Source organism: Cyrtonyx montezumae, unplaced genomic scaffold (genome assembly GCF_038088225.1).
Source record: "Cyrtonyx montezumae isolate F1298 unplaced genomic scaffold, pur_monq_1.0 scaffold_13, whole genome shotgun sequence".
NCBI lineage: Eukaryota > Metazoa > Chordata > Aves > Galliformes > Odontophoridae > Cyrtonyx > Cyrtonyx montezumae.
Window position 1 is genome coordinate 3,830,211 of NW_027071859.1, and position 22,866 is coordinate 3,853,076.

The 22,866-nt window shown below is 49.6% G+C and overlaps 1 protein-coding gene across 1 annotated transcript in view; it reads left to right on the top strand.

Moving 5' to 3' along the window:
* XKR6 (XK related 6) overlaps window positions 1-22,866 on the top strand; it is a 141,804-nt gene that overhangs the window by 105,376 nt on the left and 13,562 nt on the right. Inside the window, exon 2 of the mRNA XM_065730500.1 lies at window positions 16,190-16,386. Coding sequence (XP_065586572.1) covers window positions 16,190-16,386 — 197 coding nt within the window. The remainder of the gene's footprint in view (window positions 1-16,189; window positions 16,387-22,866) is intronic.

The window sequence follows — 22,866 nt, forward strand, 5'->3', positions numbered from 1 at the left end:
ATGATTTACTAAAGCGCTAATTTCCTATAGCAAAACTTATAATGGGATACAAAAGCAAAATTGATTTTAAATTATCATGGTAAGCTTGCAGAAACACTCCCATTATTCAGCAGAGTGGGTGAAGGCACTGCAGTTTTTGCAGCTGTTGAAGAAAAATACTATTAAAATCATGGACTCTTGTGTGATGGCAATCCCCAAGAAGACCTCTGGTCAATGGAACATCAGGAGTTTCATGCTTGTACTGATTTTCCTAAAAGCAAGGCTTCCTCTTGACCACCTCTGTGCATGGACAGCTGCCCTCAGTGGGGTGCTCCCCAAACTAACACCATTTTTCACTTGAAGGTTGGCATCCCAAGTCAACTTCCACCAAAGGTGGCTGAAGCCAGGGAAGAGTTCAGTAGGTGTGGTGGTGATGGGTTGATGGCTAGATGATCGTAGTGGTCTTGGTCAATTAACAGTTGTATGATTCCAAGAGGGAAGGGGCAGACTTCGAAGCCCAAAGGCTCTTGCTTCAACACCAAGTCTACTTGAGCCAGGGGATGTTTTTTGGATGCTGGGATGTATGAGGAGTATGATGCACAACTCTCTTTGAGAAATAAGTCTGTGTCATGAAGAAAATCAGACCTGAGGGCCCAGCTAAGGTCATGATAATCGATTAGGGGTTTCTTCCCAAAGACTTTAACCTTCTTCAGGAATGAGAAGGCAGTCAGCACACTGGCACAGGATCCTTGTGAGATTATGGCTTTGCAGAGGAAGCAGTTATCACAGTCTGCCTTGGTTTCACAGAGTTAGAGATGCCTTCCTGGGGGAGCAGACTGACAGTGTGAAACATTTACTATAAATTGACATAAGGTGTTATTAAATCCTGTCTGTCCCTGTTGACGAGGGCAGCCACAATGCACCTGCCCTGCTCTCTGTAGCTTTGAGCTGCTCCCTCTCCTGAGGACACAGGATGTGCCATTAGGAGACTCCAATAGCAGGGCCATGGCCACACTCTGCCCATTGGCCTTGGGGCCAGAGGAGGACCCTGGAATGTCCCCGGAGTTGTTCAAGAAACGTTTAGAAGTTGTACTAAAGGACATGATTTAGTGGGAAGTACTGGTGATAGGTGGGCAGTTGGACTGGATGATATTAGAGATCTTTTCCAACTTTGGTGATTCCATGATTTTATAATGAATCTCCTTTTTATCAGTGCTAAGGTTTGAATCCATCCCTGACTGTTAAAGTGCACTTTGATGCACTTTAGTGCATGTGTGCACAGACAGGTGCAGAGGTCAGGCTGGGATAATCACTGTGTGCTTTGAGATGTCCTGGCACGACTCAGAAGTGGCCAAGACACCTTGTCAGCCTTAGCATGGCATTGTGCCCAACGTAGCAATCATGATGGGGCTCCCACTTTCAAAGAGATGTTCCTTAAAACCTGCATTTTCAGGTAGGTTTCCCCTAAGTAAAAGTGATTTCAGCTTCATCATCCTTAGCAGCCCACGAAAGTGCCTGGACTGCTGCTTCTCACCAATTACAAGAGTGAGTTGTGCCCAAGGGTTGTAACAGGAATAGAACTTGGGAGAAATACCTGTTTAGTGGTAGGTGTGTGAAATAGAAAGGTAGGGGATTCAGCTTGTATTAAATGGTTTTAGGGGGGAGGGAGTGGTTGAGGTGGTCTTTCTAACCACACTTGTATTTTGTCTTGAGTCAGCTTGCTGATCACAGTGTGGTCAGTTTCCACTGTGGGCATTCAGCCATGTTCCATCACCTCAACAAAAGCCAAAGAAGCTGAGCCCAGTGCAATTGGAATAGCAGGAGGCTGAAGAGCTGAGGTTTCAGGTCCTCTTGAGGCCAAAAGGCTGCATTCCCTACTCATAAACTCTGTCCCTGGGGCCCAGGGACATCCACCCATACATTCTCTCACCCCTTGAAGCGGGGTGGCTAAAGATGCATTGCTTGATTCCCTGATCCATCTCCCAGGCTTTATGCAGGAGATCTCTGGGGAAGGACTCATTGGTTTGGGTCAGATCTGAGCATCCAATTCACGGTGGTCGTCTCTCAGTCAGGATTCGTGTGCAGGATCTGAAGCATGTGCAGCCTGCCATGGTGAGGATGCAGAAAGGCTGGGCCGGATGGGCTGCCAGACCCCTCCAGAGCTCAGGGCACATCAAGGCCTGACTGAACCTCGCAGTGCCTCCCTTTCTTGGGCCTAGAAAATTGCCTTGGAAAAGGAATGGCTATTTGGAGTGTGTGGATTAATTTATCAACTTTACTGCAGCCAGATGCTCTAGCAATGCATTGTTTTCCTATAGCATCTACTGTGCTAAGTGGCATAAGCAGCTTCCAACCACTGCAGAGGTTTATTTTCCTTGTGGTGGAGAAGGCAACCCACAAGTGGGGATGAGCCCTGGCAAAGCCTTTGAGCTCTGCATGCAATGCTCCGTGGGCAGCAGCATCGATGTCACCCCAGCCTCAGCCCTCACCCCTCTAATGGGGCCTGGAGGGGAGCTGCTGTGCAAAACAGAGACATCTGATAACAACACTGGGGGGGGTGGCAGTGGAGTGGGGCTTTTCTCCCCCTTCCTGAACGTGATGGGATTTTGGCTGTGGTCCTGGCTGTACCTGAAGCAGCAGTGCAGCCCTCGAGAGGCAAGCTCCACAGGCTGACACAAGGCAGTGTCAGTGAGAAATCAAGGGTCAGGCTTCGGCTCTTCCACAAGCTCCCTGTGTGACTGCAGGCAATTTATTGCATCTCTCAGTGCCTTGGTCCCCTGCTGTTAATAACACATCCCTCCCTTTGCTGTGTCTCTGTCCTTGTCAGTTTAGATTGTAAATCCTTAAGGGCAAGAACTGTCTCTTACTATTTGCACGAACCGGGCTCCGTACAATCAAACTCTGATCTCAGCAGAAGCCTTTTAGCATCGCTGTAATATAAATAACAGTGATACCTAGGAGCCAGGACTGCTAGGTTCTGTGCCCAGGTCTCTCAGCACTGCAGTGCACCAGGGACCGGCTGTTTCACCCCCCCCTCTAGAGCCAAGCACCTATAAAACAGAGGTTGGAAGGACTGGCTGAATGGGAGAGGAATGGAGGATCTGATCACAAATATCACTTTATTGTAGCTTGGTGGGGTGGGAGTCGAATAACCAGTTGGGAGTAATTAATCTGAACGTGCTTGAGTTTCCTACAGGGGTTTTGCTTACCCTTAGGGCTGATCCAGTACTGGGCCATGTCTTGGCTTCGCTGTGTGGCTGCTGTCCTGCTCCTCCACGCTTCCCATCCTTCTCTGCCCTCTGCCTTAAGAAACGAAGCTGTTCAGAGGGCTGCATTCTGCCCACGTCCTATTCTGTGCTGCCTCCAAACCTACCCAGGTCAGAGCAGCGCTCTCCAGCTTTATGTGCTGCTTCTCTTTGCTGAACTCTGAGCGCTGACATCTTTGTCAGAGGGCACTGCTGGTGACAGGAGGACTAGCAGCCCTGGAGGATGCCAGGACAGAGGGGATGGCCAGCTGTGGCTTGCAGGGACGTGCAGGCTCTGCTGTCAGTCTCGTGGTGAGGCTTTCTTCCAGCTGGTGATTGCAGTGGGCAGCAGGAGCTGAGGGGGACAGGACCTCCAGGCTTGAGGTGAAAAAGCTGAGTCCCCAGTGGGAAAGGGTGGACAGGGAAACTACTAGCACAGGGAGCAGGAGTGCCTGCTTCCTTCTCTGTGGCAGGGTAGGATTGGTTTGCTTGGCTGGGTGGTCTTTCATGGTAGAGATTCCTCCTCTGGGATGAGTTCAAGGAGCTCTGTTCACTCGTCCACACCTCGGCATCCAACACAGTTCAAGGCAGGGAGAGTGGCAGTGCATCCAAAGTCAAAGCTGTCCTTCACACTTAGGAGAAAGGAGTGTGGACCCACAAGAAGGGGTTTGAACCCACCAGGATAACTCCAGGCTGAGGGGAGAGGAGTGGGGGGACTGTTTCTAGTTGGGTGCTGAGCTCTAGGCCAACACATGGGTTGGTGTGTTGGAGGGATGGGAGAGTGGAAGAGGACATTATGAATTCTCAAAGGTAAAGAATCTGCATCTTTTTAACCAGCCAGGGCTCAGCGTTGGAGGGGAAGGACAACCTGAGTGAGATTCGGAGTCTGTAGTGGAGGGGTCATACCAAATCCCAGCCCCCAAATTTGGTTTTGTTACCTCCCATTTTATGGGCTGGACATCTCCCATCTCTCAGAGATCTCTGCAAGTGGAGGTCATAGGGACTAAGTCCCATCACGTCTGAGGTCCTAACTCCTGATCTAGTGGAAGCTATGCGTGTGGTCAGTGGCAGCTGGCAGTGAGTCATGGGGTGGTGGGGTCACTCCTCTTCCAGGCCCACCCCGACAGGCAGCTGCACCACCTTTCCCATCCAGTTCAGCAGCCATTGCTGGATCCTCCTATCACTGCACAAGGTTAAATCCTGCCTCCAGGAGGCAGGAGAAAGCAGGATGGCCATGATCAGGGCTTTGGAGACAGCAAGCAGTGCCAGCAGGGAGAGGTTGCATCTTTGCACTTTCAAGAGGCACTTGGGCAGTGAATGACAGAGAAGCTGAATGATTCTGCGTGGCAGGGGGAGAGCAGGGAGGGGGGGAAATCCATTCATACATTACTGGAATCGATAACCCCCACGTGTCATTTAAGCTGGCCTTCCCCTAGAGAAGTGCAAGATGGAAAAGACCTCTCCCTCTTTGCTGATCAGAGCAGAAACTCTGCTCCGGGCTCTGCCAGAGGAAGGTGCCTAAAGGAGATTATTCAGTGGTGACTCCTGAGTCATGTCTAGATCAATGAGTTCAGCAATTTATCGGTGTTTCTGGGGTATATCTCGTCTGAGCATTTACGATAGTCAATGTTAATGCAAACATCCCCCCCCGTGCAGCACAGGGCAGCTGCCTCGGGCACATCATGCATGCAGGAGGCATTCGTTTGGGCTGGGGAAGCATTTTGAGCAGCAGGAGGTCGAAAGGACGTGTGTGAGAAGGAAGGGCTTTATTTTCATTTGTGTCAGGCGCTCACCTTGCACGTCCAAAAGGAGACAAGGAGCTGATCCAGGAGGAGCAGAGAGACAAAGGCCTTCTGAATTGAGATCCTCCCTCCAGCGCCCCATTCCCCATTTCGTTTGACCTCCCTGCCTCCATTTCTGCAGTGCGTGAGCATCAGGCCCTCGTCCCAGGGTGCCGTGCCTCGCAGATGCTGTTTGCTGGTACAGAGCTCCTGCGGCTGCATTTGTGTCACTTGGACAAACTGCCCGCCAGCACGTGTGCTCTGCAGCGAGCAGGGGAGGATGGAGACGTGCTCAGGTGGCTCCGTTTCCATGAAGCTCTGAGCAGAAAGCTCCTTTTGAATTAGGAGGAGGAAAGGAGAAGGAATGGTTGCTGTAATGCTGTGCAATGCCACACCTGGGCTGTTGTTTTTTTTCCTGATCGCAATCACTAGAAAGCATCCCTCTTTGCTTCATTATTTACAGTCTTAATGAGGAGTTGCTTATTTAATGGAGCAGCTGCAATTGCAGGTACCCATAGGCTCTGGAGTGCAACTTGCTTTGTTGCAGTGGTACGTCCATAGCCAGAGCTCCCAGCAGCTGGAGTAAGTGCTGCAAGTAGGCATGCTGCTGGGATGCTCGTGGTTAATCACGGGGAGTGATGCTCCTCTGAACCATGCCAAGGGGGAAAGGGGTGTTTCTGCAGGGATCAGCACACATACACTGAGTTAAGGGCTCCTGTGCCTTCTGAAAGCGCCGTGTCTCCTCTCCCAATGGCTAACCACATCTCGCAACTTGGAAAAGCCACTCTGCGGGGATGGAGGCCCATTTCTCTGATACCAATGCCTCAAAAGCCCCAGGAGGGTGTGACACCCAAATGCAATGCAGTGCCTGCACGTGTGCTCCTGTTTGCAAGCCTGCAGTTGTACTCACAGCCCCCTTAAAGAGCAGAGTACAAACACGCTACGCGACATTTCCTCTGGCCAGGAATAGCTGATGAGTAACACAGAGCGGCAGAGGTAATAAATATTGAAGAGCTGGATGCTGTTGAAGTGCATTTCAGCACTTGTGATCCTGCTCTCATCCCCTGCGTGGCGATGGTTTTCTTGGTACGATGCGTTTGGAGCGTGGGCATGGTTGGTGGGGGTGGTGGGATGGGTTGGTGGTGGGGCTAGGTGATCTTAGTGGTCTTTTCCAATCTTAATGACTCTGTGATTCTGTGGCCATGGGAGATACAGCTGGTGGGATGAAGGAGATGCTATGCCAAGCATTTGGAGAGTGTGAGTGCTATGAGGTCTGGCTTCCTGGGTGACTGCATGGCTAGGGAACTGCGGGGTAGTCCCACCTCATGGGAGGATGACACGTGGTGGTTCACGAAGGGTGTATGGCTTAGCCATGCTGACAGGTTGTCAGAGAGGAGCTGAGGCAACAATTAGTGGGTCCTGCAAGTGTGCTGAACAACTCCCTGCCCCTCTCAGCCTACAGGCTGGCTATTTCCCAACAAGAGCTGTTGGTGATGGTTATCAGACAGGGGTCCAGTCCCCTCTGAGACGAAAGCTCCTCCTTCTGGATGTAATCATAGAATCACAGAACAGTTTGGGCTGGGATGGACCCTAAAGACCATCCAGGTCAAACTGCCATGGGCAGGGATGTCTTCCACTAGACCAGACTGCCCGAAGATCTTGACTGATGTAAGGGCCAGACAGCAAACACCCCAAATTCTCCTCCACCTGACTACAGCCAAAATAGTCACGATGACTTTCCCAGACCCTTTTCTGGCCCCCATTGGGATCCATACGAAAGTGAGACTGGCACGGATGGGCTGTCGGCGATCGGACAGCAAGGGTTAAACTCTCATGGCAGGCTGAGAGGACGCCGTGTGATTTCTGAGAGCCCAGAGAGGAAGGCAGGCCCCTGGTAATGTATGCACAGCTTCTGTGAAACTAAAAATAGCCAAGATCTGAGGCCGCTCTTCCAGGATTTCACAGGCGCTCACCCAATTCTTAGCTCCTTTTTTCTCCAGCAGACAGCAAAGCGAAGGCGACAGCCTCAGCTCTTGTGCGACACGTCGGGAGCCCTGCTTTGGGGATGCTGTGACCCGGCGGCACAGACGAGCTGGGGACATGCTGCTGAATGCCACATCCCAGGGCCACGGTGGTCCCTTAAATCATCTGGGAAGTGGAAGACCCTCAGAGGAAGAAACACCCATGGTGTGCCTCCATCTCTACAGCCAGTGCTTCCCTCTCTGCTGCTCTCATCCTCCACCGTGGGATCCTGGAGGCTTGCAGAGAGCTGCGAGGATATATGTGTCCCTGCCTTCAGCTCCCAAACCAATGCAAACTCCTCTTCCCCTGAGTTATCTAGTGGCTCTGAGGAGTCCACATGATGCCAGGTTATCTCTGGAGGCCATCTGGGATAAGTACTATAATGCAGCCCGTCCTATAGAAAGGGCAAGGTGACTGTTTAGTGTGTCCCTGTAGTATCATGCCCTTGAATACTTACATTTTAGGAGGCCTCAGGCATTTCTTTGGATATGCACTGAAACTTCCCTTGCAAGGAGCCAAGACCAGACAGGTCATTCATAAGACCTCCATTTGCTTTCAAGGCTGCATCCGTTCTGTAACACTTAACTGAACCGGGACCACTTTTATTTCCGAAAGAAGAGCCCTGACATTAAACCCTGTTCACTCAAACACTCTTGAAATGAAAATTCACTCTGAGTTCAACTCCTTTCTTTCTGCATAAAGCTATTTAACAGCTTTGATTTAAAACAGAAGGCTTTGCCAGAGGCGATAGCAGTAGGTACGGGAATGTGCTTTAAGTAAATAAGCATGTGTAAAATAGGAAAGGCATGGGGACTTCAGAATTGTAAAGAATTTGGGGAGAACCTGTGACAGAAGAGGGCATTTGGCTCAGCACTGGGATACGAGACCCTCCCACGTGTGCTAGATGCTGTAACATCTCTGCAGCACCCAGCACTTTGATGCCCTCCCCAGCAGCCCCTGCTACCCCGCCTGCTCTTTTGCACGGCACAGAAGATGCTTCCCACATTGAAATTAAAAAAGAAAAAAGGGATTTCCATGCCATGGTGATGTAGAGGTCCTTGTTATTTTCTGTGTTTTGGGCTGTATGCTTCACGACATAATTGACAGAGTCAAAACATAAGCATGATTTCTACAAGCTCATCTCAGCACCGTGGTAACTCCCGCTACGAAGCTGTTCTCTGATCCTCTATTGATTTACTGAGCAAAGATCTGCAATGGGGATTCCATCTGTCCCCAGGAGCCCCATGGCCCGTGGGAATGCAGGCGAGGAGAGACTGGCTGGGAAGCAGCTTGCAAAACTGGGGCTGTACTGAAGATGCCAGTGACACAGCCATGACTATCTGTGCAAACAAGGGGCTGCGTGCCAGGCTCTAGAGAAGCCTCCTCTCTTTCAGTAACAGACAGGATTTGGATAAGTTTGATGAAGTAGTGATGGGAAGTGAGGTTTGTTTCTCTTCTCTGGTTGTGATCTTTTGGTCTGTGAGTCAGAAACAAATATCTGCAGGTATGGAAGGAGAAAGTCACACAGATGAATCCCACGAACGACCCCCAGACCATGCAGCACAGGTACAGATAGCCCATGTGTCTTCAGCCTCTGGCAGCTTTAGCAGCAGTGATGCCTCTGCCCCAGATCTCTGCTCCGTGTGTTTGCTGGAGGTTACAACCCCGGCACTGTCAGCAGGATGAAAGCACACCTGCAGCTCTGCCGTGAGGTCACAAAACAAATAATCCCAAATCTCCACTTAAACTGCCCAGCAGAAAGGGAATCAAACCATTCTGAAATTACAGAATCATCGAATCACAGAATGGTTGGGTTGGAAGGGACCCCAAGGATCAGCAGGTTCCAACCCCCTGCCACAGGCAGGATCACCAACCTCCACATCTGGTACCAGGCCAGGTTGCCCAGGGCCCCATCCAACCTGGTCTTGAACACCTCAAGGCATGGAGCACCCACAGCCTCTCTGGGCAGCCTGTGCCAGCACCTCACTGCTCTCTCTGTAAGCAACTTCCCTGACATCCAATCTAAACCTTCCCTCCTTGAGCTTAAAACCACTCCCCCTTGTCCTGTCTACCCTTGTGAAAAGTTGATTCCTCTCCTTTTTATAGTCCCCTTTTAAAAACTGGAAGGTTGCAATGAGGTCTCCTCGCAGCCTTCTCTTCTCCAGGATGAACAAGCCCACCTCTCTCAGCCTGTCTTCTTAGGGGAGGTGCTCCATCCCTCTGATCATCTTCATGGCCTTCCTCTGGAGCCCCTTATCAACCACAGGAGCCCCCACATCATCAGCAGCAAGTTAAATCAGCGTGCAAACATCAGAGTACTGTGAGTGGTGATCCTTAAAAGCATCCTCGTGATTTTGCCTCTCCAACTATTGGATGGAATGGAGTCCTTCCACGTGGAGGTTGGCTTGTAGACTTTCTTCAAGTAGTGAAAATGACCTTGGAATGAAAAGAGTTTGTGCAGCAATTGCAGATAAGTGCTGGAAGAGGTCTGTGGAGTCCCCGTCCTTGGGGATTTCCAGCACTTGACTGCACAAAGCCACGACCAGTCAGAAGTTATCCCCATTTTGAGATGAGATTTGGTTCATAGATGTCTAGGACTCCCTTCCAAACCAAATTACACTATCACTCTGTGATATGATACTCCCTAAATGAAATAAATCATATGCGCCTTCCATGGTTGGTGTATAGTAAAGCCATCTGTGTTTTAAAACAGCTTTAAACTAGCTTAAAATACAAAATGATTACAGTTTCTCCTACACAGCAGAAGAGTGGCACTATCATTTTATTTTTTTTCTAGCAGATGCTACAGCTGCAAACGGATTGTCACAAAATGGCCTTACAATATAAATGGACATTCAGATATCATCCGCTCTCAAAGACATGCATTTACAGAGTCAGGTTTTGAATCACCCTGAGACAAGTGTTTCCTCTGGAGAGGCACTTATTCTGAAAGCTGGACTTAGAGTCAAAGAATGGGTTGGGTTGGAAGGAGCCCTTAAGATCATGTAGTTCCAACCCCCTGCTATAGGCAGGGACACCTTCCTCGAGACCGGGTTGCTCACAGCCCATCCAGCTTGGGCTGACTTGATTCTGTCTTTAAAGATAACAGATCTTGACTAATACCCTTGAGAATCTCTCTCACAGAGAAGTTTTCAAGCTAAGATAGTGCAATTTTGGCATGCCGGGTTCGGTGCCGAGGTAATGGTGTAAACTCTGTGTCCCAGCAAAGATTGCTGTCCTCCTCTGCCAGTTTACAGAAGTCACAAATGGTGTCATGCCCTTCATGTAAGCTTTTTAAACATCTCTGATGCTTGGAACAAGCTTGTCTTGTGTTTACCAACATTCTCTTCAAGCAAGGCAAGGCTTGGAGATTATTAATTATTAGGCATAGTTTGAAGCAGTCACATAAATAAAGGGTAGTTGTATACTAAGGCACGTTTTCTTGGAAGGAGAGGGCAGAAATTACAAGGCAGAAGGGCTGAAATACTCGATGAACACACTTTTTGCTGCATTTTATTCATTCTGGGGTACAAACCCCATCAAAAATGCCAACGGTGGTGAGATATGGGAAATACTGGTGATGGGTGGATGGTTGGACTGGATGATCTTGGAGGTCTTTTCCAACCTCGGTGATCCTGTGATTCTGCCATTCTAAATCAGACAACTCTGGAAAATGAAGTCCCTGATGAATGCATCCAAAATCCAGACAGATATAGCCATGTGTGATTGGCATACATGGAAGATTTTAGGTGTCCTTGCTTGCTACTGAAGTGGCAAGTGATATTTCCCAATTTAGCTGTGGTCCCCAGCATGGTGTGGGCCCAGGACAGCCAGCAGTGGTGCAGAAAAGCCCTGAAATACCCTTTGGGAGTTACCCCAGGGCCAGGAACTGTTCCTCAGTGTGGTTTGGATGCAGCCAGAGGAGGCAGTGCTGTCAGCACCTGGATAGGGCCTGGGGTTGCTACCTTGGTACTCCATCTAGGAACAGTAATCATCTGTGAATCCTTATTGCTAACTTGCAACATCATAACAAAGCAGAAATCCCTAACAAATGTTGATACTGAGCACGTTAATTGTGCTGGTGACTGTACGTTGGATTTTGATGTTTTTAATAGATAGCATTTTACTTTCATGTTCCCCTGTTGCTTGAGTGCTGCATCTTATATTCCTTTTTATATCCGTTAGAATGAAAATAATTCATTAAAATTAAAAAAGCAGGCCAAAGCCTCAGCTGGTGTAAATTGCTAGAGCCCTATGGATGCCAGCTTGCTCCAGCTGAGATCTGGCCTTATGTAACCTCATTTTAAGGCTGTGTTCAGCCAGCCTCCCTTTCAAGCCTTCCAGCTGAGTGGTTCCACATGTCCTGATTTCCTCCCTTCCAAGGAGCAGGCTTTTAATCTGCAAACACCCTCTGGTGCATAAAGATAATGGCCCTTTGCAAGAGTTAGATGGACTTCCAGTGGAGGAGGTGGTAGGAGGGTGAGCCAGCAACGTGGGTAACTCACCCCAAACCATCCTTGTTCTCCCAGGGCAGAGCACCAGGGAATAGGTTGGTGCCACAGGATGGTGAGGGAAATGTTGTCTGCCTACCCTGTGTGCATTGCTACCATGTCATTCAGGACATCACCAACTGTCTGCTGTAGTGTGGGAGAGAAGAGTTATCTGGAGAGAAATGAAAGAGGTTTTACCTGCAGCCTTCCTGGTCCTGACAAACCCCGATGAAGCAAAAAAGGCATGTAAGGTGCTACAAGCAGAGTTAATGCTTTGAGCTTCTTCTTACTCTTGTGGTCTATTTGTGGTCTGTAGGGAACGGTCAGGAGTCCATTCATGTTCCTCTACCATCTGTGATCTTCTAGGGTCAAAAAATGAGCGTAGAGGGGTTAAAACTGTCAAAAGTGATCCTTGAGGTCATAAATACTCTCATTTTTCCATCCTGGATTTGCTTCTCAGCAGTCGCAAGCTTGGTTATGTGTAGTCGAGATGAGTTTCCTAACCTGCAGTTGTTGGGTAACCAGCAAGCTATAGTAGTGCTCTCTCAAATGAAGATAACCTCAACAGGGTTCAGGACCAAGCAGGGGCCAGAAATCACTCCCAGTACTGGGTCTGAAAGCAGTCAACTGGCTTGAGGTCATGACAGAGCTCATTTCTGGGGTCATCTTGGGCCAGTTGGCCTCAGGTAAAGCGATCAGGCTCACGTGCTTTGAATCATAGAATCATAGGGGTTGGAAGGGACCTCAAGAGATCATCGAGTCCAACCCCCCTGCCAAAGCAGGTTCCCTACACCAGGTGACTATTTGTTGACTATTGTAGATGCAGCATGAGGTTCTTGACCTTGGTCAGCCTCTGGTTGTGTGGGACAGGCCATTAGGACACATACTCCCCCAAAACACAACGCAGGGGCTAGGCTGCTGTTCCTTACTGTGCTTTGCAGCCCTCGCACACACCAGTATCCTTTATCTTTTCCCTTGCTGCATGGAACATCCTTCTATGCTTTCTGCTACCTCTGTTAGAGGGACAGGGCCAAGGAGCAGGCAGTATCCTGCAACAGTCCATGCTGCTATATTTTCCATATAGGCTCTGGCAACTTTGGCCAAGGCCAGCCAACACAGATGTAGACACGTGGAGTCGAGTCAAGCCAGCTGGCCAAACACTTTGGTCTCTTTTGTTTAATGGTGCAGACACAGCTTCTGACTCCACAATCCCATCTCTGGGCATTTCTTCTAAGCAGTCTTTGTCATCCACGGGGTCCCCTCCAAAAATTATTTGGCCACGTTTTTGCAGCCGATGGCTTTCGCTCCTCCAAAACACTCTTTGTCTCAGGACAGCAACGCCTTTGCCCGGCGCAGTTTGTGTGCTGCTGCAGCATCCGTAGTAAATAAGCATGAGGGTAATTATACCAACAGGAATTCTGGGAGCCCTGCCAGAGCTGAGGGGACAGCCAACCCTTTGTGCATGTAAAGAAAAGCACCCCGACCCCAAATTAGTTCTGTCTCTTGAAGCCGTGATGGAACTCAGAACTAAAAATGCATGCGTACACGCGAATGCACACACTCGTATGTAAAAATAGCCCCAAATATTCAAAACAAAATAAACAAAGCCCAAAGTTAGACTCCTGTATCCAAAATTAAGCTCTTAAATAAATAAATTAGCCTGATTTTTGAAAGCACGGGGCGGTGAATGGCTTTCACTGACATAAGAGGAAGCATCGTGTTGCTGGAGACTGAGGATCAGGCCTGAATATGGATTTGAAAGTCTAATTATAGAACTCTATTTGCTACTGGCTTGACCAAGAACAACAAATTTCAGGTGAAATGACATCGATTTTATTTTTTGAGTTTGTCTACACTTAACCAGCGTTAGTAAAAGTAGGCAAAAAAGCCCTCAAACAAAGGAATGAAATACCACGGAGGAGAAACATACGTAGTGGAATAAAACCATCCCTGGAGGCATTCAAGGCAAGGCTGGATGTGGCTCTGGGCAGCCTGCTCTAGTGGCTGATGAGCCACTATGGCCCCTGCACATAGCAGGGGTGTTGAAACTAGATGATCATTGCAGTCCTTTTCAACCCAGGCCATTCTATCCTGAGTTGGAAGGGACCAGCGAGGACCACTGAGCCCAGCTGCTGGGTCCACCACCAGGGTACAGTTGGCCCTTTTGGCTGCCAGGGTAAACTGCTGGCTCCTGTTCAGCATGCCAGAACCCCCAGATCCCTTTCTACAGAACTGCTGCCCAGCAGTCCCCCAGCCCATGTGTATAGCCTTGCTTGCCCCATCCCAGGTGCAAACATTCAGTGTTGGCTCTTGCTCAGGTCCATGCAGTTGGTGATGGCCCAACCCTCCAGTTTGTCCACATCTCTCTCTAAGACCTCTTTGCCTTTGAAAGAGCCAACAGCTCCCACCAGTTTATCACTGATCGTTGTAGGGGTTGGAAGGGACCTCTAGGGATCATCAGTCCAACCCCCTACCAAAGCAGCTCCCAGCCCAGGTTGCACAGGTAGGCGTCCAGATGAGTCTTGAACGTCCCCAGAGAAGGAGACTCCACCACCTCTGTGTGCAGCCTGTGCCAGTGCTTCATCCCTGAGACATCTGCACTCGGCTCTCTGCCTGTCTGGAGGACTCAGGAGGGGCCTTGTGGGCATCCATGACTCAGTTTCCCCAACTACAGGGGGAGCGTGGTGCAGCCAACCTTTGCAAAGAGCTGTAGGTTCTACAGCTGGCAGAGTGAGGTGCGACACTGTCATTGCCTTTGTTCCAGCTCCCGGTGCAGTCAGGGTCAGGGCATGCACTACTCCAATGTGTTTTGTGCAGATGCTGCAGGGGAGCTGCTCCTGAGTCCTGAGTGACTCAGTGCCATTGCTGTGGTCATTTCTGCCATCCTATAGTCTTCAAAAAAGAACAGTGTCCTTAAAAACCATCCACTGAGGGACAGCAGTGTAGGGATGGAGAAAAAGTGAGCTGTGAGTAGGGACTGAAAGAATAATGCTCTTTTTTTTTTTTCCAAGAAGACTGAGGGTTTACATGGTAACTGTGTGCAAAAAGGCGTAAGACCGCTGCAGGGCACAAGGAGACAGAATTCTCCTTGCCCACAGCTGGGATGATGAGAAATGAGCATCTTCATCTTCAGCAGAGGGGCTCAGGCTTCACATCCTAGCTGGAGTGGGAGCTCCTGGAAAGGAAGGACAGTGGGTAGACAACTCACCGTAGGGTATCCGTGTGGAGAGAGCTGGGCAGAATGACTGCTGTCTTTGCCTAAATTCAGAGTCCCATGTCATCCTGCAGCTGCTGGGTCGGGGCTATGGGTGGTGCTGGGAGGAGGCCGGCTGCCATGGGAAGCAACTGTGTCCGTGGGTGCTCCCACCCCACTCGGGTTGTGCTGGGGCTGTGTCACCAGTGTCACCAGTGTCGCCAGTGGTCGGTGTGGCATTTTCTCGAGTGTTGAGCCCCACCTGGTGGCTTTCCTGCGTCAGTCCTTTGGTGTCCTCTTGAGTTTTCTTTCGGGGTCTTTAATTTTCTGTGGTCGTGGGCAGCCAACGGGAATGACAAGGTGCTTGAGCAAGGGCAGGGCTTGCAGAGCTTCTCTCCCTCTCCCTGGCCCTTGTTTAGAGCTATAGAGGCTATCAGGGCTTGCATCCTTTCCTCCCACTCTTTCTTGCCATGCAATCCTGCTCTGGGTGGCCAGGAATGATCTCAGTGGTTTGGTGGGACCCAGGTTTGTGAAGCTGGGAGCCCACCCCAGCTCCACATCCCACCCCCATACAGGCATCTGAGGTGGAGCAGAGGGGACGTTTCTCTCCATTGATTCGCTCAGATGACCAACTTCAGTGTCAGCATTAAGTACAGAGATCCCTATACTAAATCTCAGTGCACAAGGTTACAGCTACTGCTCAGAATTAAAGAGAACTACTATCGGGTCAGCAAGAATTATCAAGGAGCCCAATAGGAGATGCTTATTTTCTAAGAATGCCATGAGTCATGTTAGATTTGGGCAGCTTGTGCTGCCCTGATTTGATCAACACTGTTGACCAAGGTTGGCCAGAGGTTCTCTCAAGGGAAGTTGCGTTCCCAGGGTGAGGTTTGCAGGTCTCCTTACTCAGCTGGTATGGAGACAGAGACAACAGAGCAGTGTGTGTCCGTACACAGCACCTCCTTGTAGTCCAGCATTGCCAAAAACCTCAATTGCTGTTCAGTGGCACACGTGCTGACGGTAAAGCTGCCATCCTATTGCTCTGCCAGTGATGAAATGTGGTCATGTTTCTGGGGTCCATGAGGGAGGGTCTTGGTGGAGTGCTGAAGGGACGTAGGCAATAGGACAGACCATCACTGAGTGTTGTAAGCAGCCTTTGCTACGTAGCTACTCCTCAAGAAAATGAGGTAGAGGAGTTGTTTCCTTGTGCAGATGTTCCATGAGCATTTCCTACCCCTCACACGTCACATTTTGTGTGGTGTAAGTCAAAGAGGTCCCACTTCTGCATTGCACTGTGAGGATGCTGTAGGTTTCCCAGCTCCTCTGATCCTGCTGGTAGAGCTGCAGAGGCGCCTATGCCCACCCCAGTCTCGCCCTCAACAACTTCCCTCCCCCACCTGCTGCCCCACAGCCCCTCTCCCGTTGGATTTCGTCCAACGCCCAAGTCTCACACTTTGCTTTTCCTCCTGTTTCCTGCAGGTATATCCGAACTATGTACCTGGGGATCCAGAGCCAGAGGCGGAAGGAACACCAGCGGCGTTTCTACTGGGCTATGATGTACGAATATGCAGACGTAAATATGTTGCGCCTCCTGGAAACCTTCCTCGAGAGCGCTCCTCAACTGGTGCTACAGCTCTGCATAATGATCCAAAAGAACCGTGCAGAAACATTACCATGTAAGTGGTCCCCTCGTCCTCCCCTCCCCGTCCTCCCGGCCTTCCCCGTGATCCCTTGCTGCCGGTGGACGCGACGTAACTTTGGACAAACCTCATTGCAGCTCCGCGCTGTGTTTGCTGGGTAAAATTTGTGCTGAGAAAAGACAGTATCAGTCGAAAGATGAGGTTCAGCTCTTCCAAACTCAGTACAGACTAGAGGAATTGTAACATTACCAGCAGGAGGATGGCAATCTCTGTTGCAGTTGGAAGTGCCGCCAGGCACTGAGTGAACACAATCCTTCTGTGCCTCAGTTTCCCTCCTAACACCTGTGAGATGATCAAGCTGGCCACATTTGGCATTGTGTTGTGAGGAAAAACAGCTCCATGCCTGTGTAATACTCTGATGGTGCTAAGTGTAGTATAAGGGGCTTGGTTGTAGGCTGGAGGACCTTTTGTGCCTGGGAATGAAGGTTGGTCATTGTCATGTCCTGCCTATAAGAGGATGAAGGGGTGACCGTGGTGCTGTTGTCTCAGCCAGTCCAAGGTGAAGTCAGTGGAAAGGAGTGTGTGGAGACAAAGATGTTGTAGAGTAGGCATCACAGGAGCTGTATAGATAGGTGAGCAGAATCTCGGGAGCAGACACATAGTAGAGTTGGCCAATTCTAATGTCATTTGCTGCATTTAGGTTCTGGAGCAGGGGACGTGCGTCCCAGCCAAGAGGTATCTGTCCCTGTCCCAGCCCTTGGGTGAGCACCTCCCCATTCCATGCCCACGGGCAAGCTGGCCACCAACAGGTCTCCAGCTTGAGAAAGAGCCATCCCTTCTGAGAACCAGCTGTGGTATCAGCCCATGAACTGCTGGGTTATTCAGACCCTGCAGAATCTGTGCACCAGGGTTTGCATTTAGATGATGTTTCCCAAAGGCAGCCTCTCTGTGGCATTGCTGTGTGGATGATTCTTGTTGTAGGTGTTGGAAGCAAGCAGTTCTGGGATAAATTATGCTATTTGGACCAAGGTAACCTCTATCACTAAGCTGGACTCTGCTTCTTCCATATTTTAAGCGTGTCCAGCACAGGGCTTCTGTTTGAACAATCTTTTTTCTGAAGCCTTCCATCACGAGCTCTCCAGACCTCCAAACTGCTGCTGATGGACAGGATTTTCTACAGCTCCCGCTACAACTGCTCACATTGGCCATCCCTTTTCCTGCTGCTTCCAACAGTGATTATTAACCCCACTAAAAATGGACAAAATCTCAATCTAGGAGGTCTGCCCATGCCTTCTGCAGAATGTGCTGGGTGAAGTTTGCTGGCCTGTGCCATAGTTCTCCTAAGCTTCCAGGCCTGTGCCTGTTTCAGTTTGCCACTTCCAGGTGTGGCTGCCACCGGACAAGCTGCATCATTTTCTTCCCCCTCCCTTCCTCCAGCTATGCAGTTCCTCCATTCCTCCACCAAAGCGAGCAACCTGCTGTCTCTTCCAAGGCAGCACACGTCCTCTCTCTGAGAGCACAGCAAGCAGGTGATGCTCAGGGAGGCAGGCAGCAGATCTTGCTCAGCACTCCTGGCACAGGTGCAAGGTTTCCTGGAGCTCCTCCATGGTTCTGTTTTCCTCCCTCCCAGCCAGCACGTAATTCTGCAAAGGGAAAATAGTTACTGAGTGGATCAGTTAGGAACAAGGGTGTCGCAGATTTCCCTTAACGCAGGCAGAAATGAAAGGAGGTGGAGATAGATATTGTTAGGAAGTCACTGTGTTTAAAAATCAGGCCTCTTCTGACCGACGGTGTTTATGTGTCGTGGGACAGGAGGGGCCAGTTTTGCCTCTCAACAGAGAGAACATCTTCTGTGGGCAAAATGACCCACATCAGGGCCTGAAAACCCAGGTACAGCCCGTGTTTGTAAGTCCACAATCCAGGTGGACAGTTTTTCATGGATTCAGTCAGTGCTAGAGGACAGTCTTTACCATTTGCCACAGCATACATCCCACTCCCAAGCTTCAGTCTTCCCTAATCTTAAGACTGCAATGCCAAGCCCAGTGCAGGAAGCCAAGCCAGGCTTGTGGTGCAAATGTCAGCTCACATCTCCATCTCCTATCCAATAGATAAGGTGTGCAAAGGCTATCAGGACATTTTGCCTTTTCCTTTTGGTTCCCGTGATAAAAAAGCTGTTGAGGTGAGAGGATTGGATCCGTTGGAAGTACTTCCTTAGACCCAGAACATCTCCTCCAGAAATGTTTAGGAACATAGGGACAGCAAGGACTGATCTTAACTTGCTGTAGTTGCAGTTAGCAGGGAGCAGATGGGGATGAGATCAAGTTAATACTTTTCCTGGGTTCTATTTGTACTGGATGGATGGGCTCTGGGCACCTGAAGGAGCTGTAGGTCTCCCTACTCACTGCAGGGCAGTTGGACCAGGTGGCCTTTACATGTATATCCCTTCCAGCCCAAAGGAGTCTATGATTCTGGTTCTATATTCCGTGGATGGGTTGAAGAAAGAACAGCCTTACCATGCTTTGCAAGAGTCATTTTAATCTTAGAAGCAGCTCTTTGAAAGGGCTGGGGGAAATGTACGGACCTGTTTCACTAACCCATGAATTAGCATCTCCTGCATGCTCTGACACCACCAACCACAGAAGTGCTGGAGTTGGGACTCAAGGTAAAATCCCAGACTCTGGACAGCTCAGGACATCATCTGCTGAGATTTTGTGAAGGTCAGACCCATTCCTTCATCATATCCTTGGCACAAGGCAGACCAGATCTCAGCTTAGCTGCTGTTGCCTGATGACTTGGGAAGAGCAGAAAATAGCACGGAGAGAAAAGAAGCGAGAACACAGTGTACTCCATTGGGTCAGCAGATTTGACCTGGAAGATGCATGCTGAGAGCCTGAGCAGGAGAACCTCGTGCTGTGGCTGCTGGGACAAGTGGGTCTACATCAGTTCCTGAATATGTATGTGGAAGGAGCAGGTATTGGTATGCAGGCCCACTGCGAGCAATTCATCTGCTGCAAGCGCAGCTGTCTGCAGAACTGGCAGCCAGCTCAGAGCAGAGTCATAGAATCATTTCCATTTGGGTTGGAAAAGACCTTCAAGAGCACCAAGTCCAACCGTCAACCTAACCTACAGAGCATCATCACTAAGCCATGTCCTGGTGCCAGCGGGGGGTGAAGGAGGGTGGATGCCTCCAAAATGTGGTCAGCCTGTATCCAAAAGGGCCAAGGGATGGGGGATGGGGTGCTTGTCCTCTGGCTGCACTGGATGGGGCTGTGAGCAACCTGGTGCAGGGAAAGGTGTCCCTGCCTATAGCAGGGGGTTGGGACTGGGTGACCTTAACGGTCCCTTCTGACCCAAACCATTCTGTGGTTCTGCTTCCAGGGAATCTGGAGGGAACCTAGGTGGTGCTTTTAGATCAACCCTTTATCATTAGGCAAAAGGTGACAGGACTCAGGAGAAGGGGCAGCCCTGTCCCTTGCTCACTGTAATTGTCCCTGGGCTTTTGGAGAGGTGGCCCTCACCTTCAGACTCCTGGACAGCACCAGGCAGAGGAATTCACCGATTCCCTTGGACATGGTGTATTTGGGGAAGGAAACGTAACATTAACAGCAACAAAAATAGCCCAGATTTTCTTCTCATAACCACTCCTTGTGGATAATCCATCTCACTTCTCGCAGAGTAAGCTGCCATAAGCCCACATCATCCTTCAGAGATGCCTGTTCCCCTGTGCTGAATGGCAAGGGGCATGTACAACCAACTTAAAGAAGACCCCCAGCTTTTAGGCAGCTAGCGAGGGAAGAGAAATGTCACTTTTTCACCATAAATCTCTTAAAGAGGCTTCCTTTCACGGAATTTATTTTTTTCATGTCACTACTTAAAGACTTAATGAGATTTAGCAGAACATCAAGTGTTCCTCCCAGTCGTGACACAAGTGTCTTTCCCAATGCTCCTGATGGGAGTTTTCCTGCTTGAGGATGCAGCATTCAGTGCAGGGTCTCTCCCCCCCATAAGCACTGTCTATCCACCGACGCCGTGCTGTCTCCTCTGCAGCCCTGCTGGTGATCTGAAGGAGATTTTCAACGTAAGCCTCCATTATTCAAAGCCCTGTTCCAACCTCCAGGATTTTGTAAGGCGTCTGTGCTCTCTGCAGCCTGCAGTAAGCTGTCTGAAACTGCACGTGTACTTAAGGAACAGCAACATTAGCTTCAGCCTCTCTGAGGTGTCCCTCATGCAGGCCAAGGGGTCCAAGTCAGGCACTAAAAGGGGTTTTGGACATCTTAGCTACAGATGTTTGTTGGCTGCAGAGCTGTGGTGGAGTCTGCAAAGGACATAGCCAAATCTTGTTGCTTTTTCCCAAAGCAGAGTGCTGTCTGTTTTGTCCTCTCCTCACCTTTACTGTATCCAGGGACCATTTATGATTACGGCTTGTCCTTTTTTGCAGAGACACTTCAGATGCTTTTCCCTGCAGCTCTGTTCAGAAAACTGGACCAGTCCTTGCGGAGAATTGGAGGGAAGGATACCGGAGGAAAGTCAGTGAGCTATCAGATGTCTTTGCTGCCTGGAAAAGGCATTTCCAGCCACGCCGAGTGGGTTTGGGATGAGTCAACCTGAGGTTGACTCAACACCCCTGCACCTGAGTGAGATTCTTCCTGTGTGAGTGATAATGAGTTAGGTTTAATGTGAAGATAGACTTCTCAATTAATTTTCCCCGATGACAGGCTGATATTTAACCAATAATATGCTGTGAATAATGGCTTTGCTGGGAACTATATACTATCTGAAATATCCTGCTAGCTAAGAAATACGTCTAAAGGCACCAGGACTTTGGTGAGGAATGGTTTGAGATGTAAAAACAAGGTGATATTGAAAAGACAACAAATTAATGGATCACTTTCTTAGTCAGTCCTGTTCCCACTCATGCTCCAAAAATCAATGTAACCTCCTTAGCTGGGGTGAGTTAGAAAGGGAGCCTTCAACCTTTAGCAGCCCAAGGGTGGGGTTTTCAGATGTGATCAGCACCAACCTGAATGTGACTGAAGAGGTTGAGACTGCACAATCTCTGCTGAAGGTGGAGAGGAGCCTCATTAGTTGACCTGAGCCAAGGTATGTCCATTGCAGAATGCAGCAGTAATGCAGTTTTTTGGGTGCAGATGTATAGGCATCAGCAGTGGGCATCTGTCATCACAACTGCACCGCTAGCTCGGACCTGGCATGATTTTGGCATGGCCCAGCTCACTCCAAGCCACATAATCCCCACAGTCTGCCTGGGAGGGAGCACAGAACGGGTTGCTCTGAGCAGGTAGTTTGGATATGGCCACCTTTGGATGGCAAGATATGAGATGCAGGGCCAGGATGTGTCTTCTGGCCAAAGTGCTGGAGATCAGTCCTTGCAAATGTTTGGTTCTTAGCAGAGGTGCAGCCACAAAGGGCTATGAGTGAGAGATACCATGCTGAATGGAAAATCATACATAGGAGTAAGCACTTGCAGCAACCTGGTTTCCAGAAGTGTTTTTCAATGTGTGTGTAATGAAATGTATGCATTCCATACCCAAAACATGAATCCAAAAACCCAAGTTCAAACCTCTGTGGCCTCACACTGCAAAATTGTCTCCGTTTATGCAGAGTCCCATAACCAAAGTTACTCCTCACAAGTAAACCATGGTTAACTCTTTCTACACAGCCTTTAGATTCCAGAGGACTGAGTACCCAAAGGCTGACATGTCATGTACATCTCCTGTTTTGGGGTGGATGAGGCATTAATGCTGCCCTAAGTAAAGCCCTTTTCCTCCAGAAGCAGAAATCCTCCTTCATTTTTTTACTGCTGACTATTTCTTGATAAGGTAATAGAAGTGTTTGTCTAAGAAAAGCTTTGCCTCACTGAGTCCTACATAACAGGAGATGGGGTGAAGGGAAGGTCTACCAGTGTCAGGCTCTGGACTTAGACATGGGCTGTGTGACAGCTTGTAGGGCAAAAAAATACAACATCAAAACTTTTATCTGTGGAGGTGGAGATGTTGGAGAGTTGTACTACTGGGAATGGGAGATATCCTTCCCACAGCCCCAGTTCCTTGCGAGAGTGGAGGGGTGAGCAGAAAAGCAATTGCTTGAAGCCATGTGGGCAAGGAAAAAAGGGCTTCAGTGAATGTGTGCTCACTGAAGGAGCTTGGCAGAGAGCAGCTGGGTTATTTTCGTTGAAAGCTTGCCCTGGTTGAACCACAGTTTCCCTTTAAATGTTCGTCGACAAACCAAGGAGGCTCCAAACACACGAGCAGCTCGCTCAGGAGGACGCTCATATGACCCAAGTGCTTTGCCAGACAGGGGCATATGGCTCTGTTCCTGCCTCCTCCCACCCCCCCTCACCAACGCCGGATGACAGATAGCAATTTGGTGCCCTGCTTGAAACGAGTCTCTGGTCCCCAGCCAGTTCCCAGCAGCATCAAAGCCATCTCCACAGTTGGCAGTGGGCACAGAAACGTCTTGCTCTGGCGTGCTGAAAGCAGGCCAACCTGAGGCCCAAGG